The 4,051-nt window shown below is 34.0% G+C and overlaps 1 protein-coding gene across 1 annotated transcript; it reads left to right on the top strand.

The window, feature by feature from the left end:
* Positions 1–1,270: 1,270 nt before the first annotated feature.
* On the top strand, positions 1,271–3,488 carry LOC106775023 (omega-3 fatty acid desaturase, endoplasmic reticulum; the record flags this gene model as incomplete). The annotated part of the gene is given in 8 exon segments (NM_001317155.1): positions 1,271–1,549; positions 1,665–1,754; positions 1,869–1,935; positions 2,085–2,177; positions 2,289–2,474; positions 2,553–2,633; positions 2,843–2,980; positions 3,120–3,488. Coding segments are annotated over 8 exon segments (1,126 nt in total), but the record flags the coding sequence as incomplete, so codon positions are not given.
* Positions 3,489–4,051: the final 563 nt, after the last annotated feature.

Raw genomic sequence — 4,051 nt, 5'->3', positions numbered from 1 at the left:
GACAATAAAATAGATAACGAATGAATTTTTTTTTATCGTGGGATAGCGAATAAACACTATCCATCCCGACAATATGTTATCATTGAGATTACAATAAAAATTAATTATTTTATTTTATGTTAGAGAGAAAAGGCTTAAAAACATTATATTATATTATTAATAAATAAATAATGTAAACAATTATTCTAAAACAAAATAAAAAATAGAGGAAACAAAAACTGATAATTAACCACGAAATAAACTTTATATCTTGTTAAATGAACTCTAGATATTTTTGACCACAAGGGTGAACTTTTATGAGCCCGTTATAGAATATAGCTAAGAGTTTGAAAGAACTTGCTCAGAAGTCAAATAAAATTGAACTTGGTATACACATGCATATACCATATTTATATTGTCATATTAATAAATATATATATTCATAGTTCATTCATTTTACTTGTTTAAAAAACGTAAAAAAATAAGCTGAAAATAGGTAAAGTTGCAAAAAGTATTATAAAGGAAAGGGAAAAGTTAACATGTACATAGTTAGGGAAAGAATGAACCTTGCTTATATCACCATATTCAAAGAGTCATGAGACAGAAAACTTAATCATGCAAAAGAAAAAAAAATACTCAAAAAGAATAATAGTATAATAACTAAAAAAGGTTTCAGAATTCAAATTTTGAGAAGATAATATCACTTTTTAGTAATTTCAAATCTCTTTAGAAGAGATTATTGTGAATGAATGATCAAAATACTTGTTAAAATTATAATCATATATAAAATAATAACACCAATGTCAGTATTTCCTAGAATTGTTTTTGCGTAATTTTGTATATTTGAAATCATCATACTTAAATAAAGAATAAATATATATGTAACTTTTAGCCATAGTAAACATTTTCTCCTTATTTTGCATGTGTCTATATTGGGTATAATAAAAAGCTTTCCGGTTAGACCCACCGGCCTGATAAAACCAAAACACTGAGATGACATGTATCAGATACTCTGATTTTCATTCTCATACGTGGCCACGAAAGCAGCACAAATAAAGGGTACAAAATTAAATTAATTAATAAATTTAATCTGTGTTATAATTAAGATTATTACTATGATTTATTATTGCGGTTACTTTATACATATATAATGAGTGTTGAGGTAGATGTCGGTGAATTTTCTCAAGCATCATAACACATGGGGTCACAGACATGTGTGTATATATGTATATAAATGATCCCTCTCCAAAGCAACATTGTAACAGAGAAAGAAACATAGAGAAAAAATGGTTCTGCAACATTTTGGTAATGGGGCAAGGGAAGGAGATCAAACTTATTTTGATCCTGGTGCTCCACCACCCTTTAAGATTGCAGATATCAGAGCAGCAATTCCCAAGCATTGCTGGGAGAAAAGCACACTGAGATCTCTGAGTTATGTTCTCAGGGATGTCTCAGTGGTCACAGCATTGGCTGCTGCAGCAATTTCCTTCAATAGCTGGTTCTTCTGGCCACTCTATTGGCCTGTACAAGGCACAATGTTTTGGGCCCTGTTTGTTCTTGGACATGATTGGTATCTGAAAAAGAATTGATTATGTTACATCGTTGTACCTTTTCACTTAGTTTTTCGTGAATATCATCGATGTTTTTCACCTTGGTGAGTTCTAATTTGTTGATGCTTTGAACAGCGGGCATGGAAGTTTTTCAAACAGTTCCAAGTTGAATAGCTTTGTGGGCCACATCTTGCACTCCTTGATCCTTGTACCATACAATGGATGGTCGGTTCCTTTTAGCTACTTTTCTTGTTCACATTGTCCTTGAATTTCTTTTGTTTCCTAAATTTTTATTCTGATTTGACAACCTAACCATTTCACAACTCATGGATTCTGCAGGAGAATCAGCCACAGGACTCACCACCAAAACCACGGCCATGTTGAGAAGGATGAATCCTGGGTTCCGGTATGAGTTTCCACTTTTTTCTCTTTTCTCAGTATCCATCAGTGATGAGATTTATCGGTCCAATACAAGAAGAGAAGGAGGAAAAATCTAGGTATGTGAATGAACTTCATGAGGCAGTTCATGATTATTGTCTTTTTGATTTACCTCAGTTAACGGAGAAGGTTTACAAGAATCTAGACAACATGACAAGAATGCTGAGATACTCTTTTCCTTTTCCAATCTTTGCATATCCCTTTTATTTGGTGAGACCCTCTTTTTCTTTTTCCAGGATGACAGCATTATTTTATTCTAGTTTTTAATTCCTGATATCTAATACACTAATCTTACCTTAAACTCTGAATTCTCCATTTCAGTGGAACAGAAGCCCAGGGAAAGAAGGTTCTCATTTCAACCCTTACAGCAACTTGTTCTCCCCTGGTGAGAGAAAAGGCGTGGTAACTTCGACCCTGTGTTGGGGCATCGTGCTGTCTGTGCTTCTTTATCTTTCCCTAACAATAGGTCCAATTTTCATGCTCAAGCTCTATGGGGTACCCTATTTGGTAATCAATCTCTGTCACACTCTTCACTATTAATTGGTTAACTCATTTCCAACCATTTACTTACTTCAACTTGTGTAGATCTTCGTCATGTGGCTGGATTTCGTCACCTACTTGCATCATCATGGTTACACGCATAAACTACCTTGGTACCGTGGCCAGGTATCATCCTTAAACATCATTTATCTCATTAATATTTCAAGAGAATTACAAAAGTAACAAGCTCTCAGTTTACTAGATTTATGACCACTTTGGTCCAATTTGTCACATTGCTCATTTTAAACAGTAACATGTTTATGTGCAATTTTGCCATACTTGAAAAGAAGATATGACATCATCCATCATGTTACTCTGTCTGTGTAATTTCACAGGAATGGAGCTATCTAAGGGGTGGTCTTACAACAGTAGATCGTGACTATGGTTGGATTAACAACGTTCACCATGACATTGGCACCCATGTTATCCATCACCTTTTCCCTCAAATTCCACATTACCATTTGGTGGAAGCGGTATTCACTTCTTTCTCCACTGATCATTATCCAGATCAAAAGTAGTATCAGTTAAATAATCACAATAATACTTTCCTTTTTTTCTATGGTTCTGATATGTCCTTTTCTTCTTTTTTTTTCTGTTGTTTTGGCACCACAGACTAAATCAGCAAAATCTGTGCTTGGAAAGTATTATCGTGAGCCTCAGAAATCTGGGCCATTGCCATTTCATCTATTGAAGTACTTGCTACAAAGCATAAGTCAGGATCACTTCGTTAGCGACACTGGGGACATTGTGTACTATCAGACTGATCCCAAGCAACACCAAGATTCTTGGACCAAGTCCAAGTAAAAAAGTTTTGATGCTACCAAATTCATCTATTTCTCCCTAAAATATTTGCTATGTAACTAAGAACATATATGTGTTACCTACTCAAATCAATTGTTAGGTAACATGCATAAGCTTAAATAAAAGCACTTACTTTGAAAAGCATGCTATGTTAGAAATGAAATGAATCAGTTTCTCAACACCCTGATCAATTAATATACTTCAATAAGCGTTTCTGTTATATACGTCATTGAAAAATCCTCCCATGATGGTTCCGCCAACTATAATTTGAACACACTTAAAACTATTTAATGATTTCGTTCTGAGTATTGAATGGATTTTAAAGAGAAAGTACAGAATAATAAATGCTAATTGAATAATTAGTAGTTAATGTATGATAAAATTATGTTTTCAACCGTTTCAACCAGTGCTATTATTGAGAATTTTACTGCTAAAAGCAGATCTTGCACTCTAGAAAAGTCCGAGACTTGAAAAATGAAACTGTAAATGAACAACTTTTTCCAATTGGGTGTGTTCAGAATGTTAGCATAGTTCAAAAGCAAAATGACAAAGGAGAGCCATTCATAAATAGGCCAAGCCTTTTTGACGTTGCCGTTTTAACAGTACAACGACAGGTTGTGAGATGATGTTGTAACTAACATGGTACTTCATGTCTGCATCTGCCACAAATCACGTTACAGCAATGTCACTTTTATTTCAACCACACAAGTGCTGAAGGTTGGGATACCAAGTATATGTTTTGT

Source organism: Vigna radiata, chromosome 10 (genome assembly GCF_000741045.1).
Source record: "Vigna radiata var. radiata cultivar VC1973A chromosome 10, Vradiata_ver6, whole genome shotgun sequence".
NCBI lineage: Eukaryota > Viridiplantae > Streptophyta > Magnoliopsida > Fabales > Fabaceae > Vigna > Vigna radiata.
This window is presented reverse-complemented; position numbering and strand designations above follow the sequence as displayed.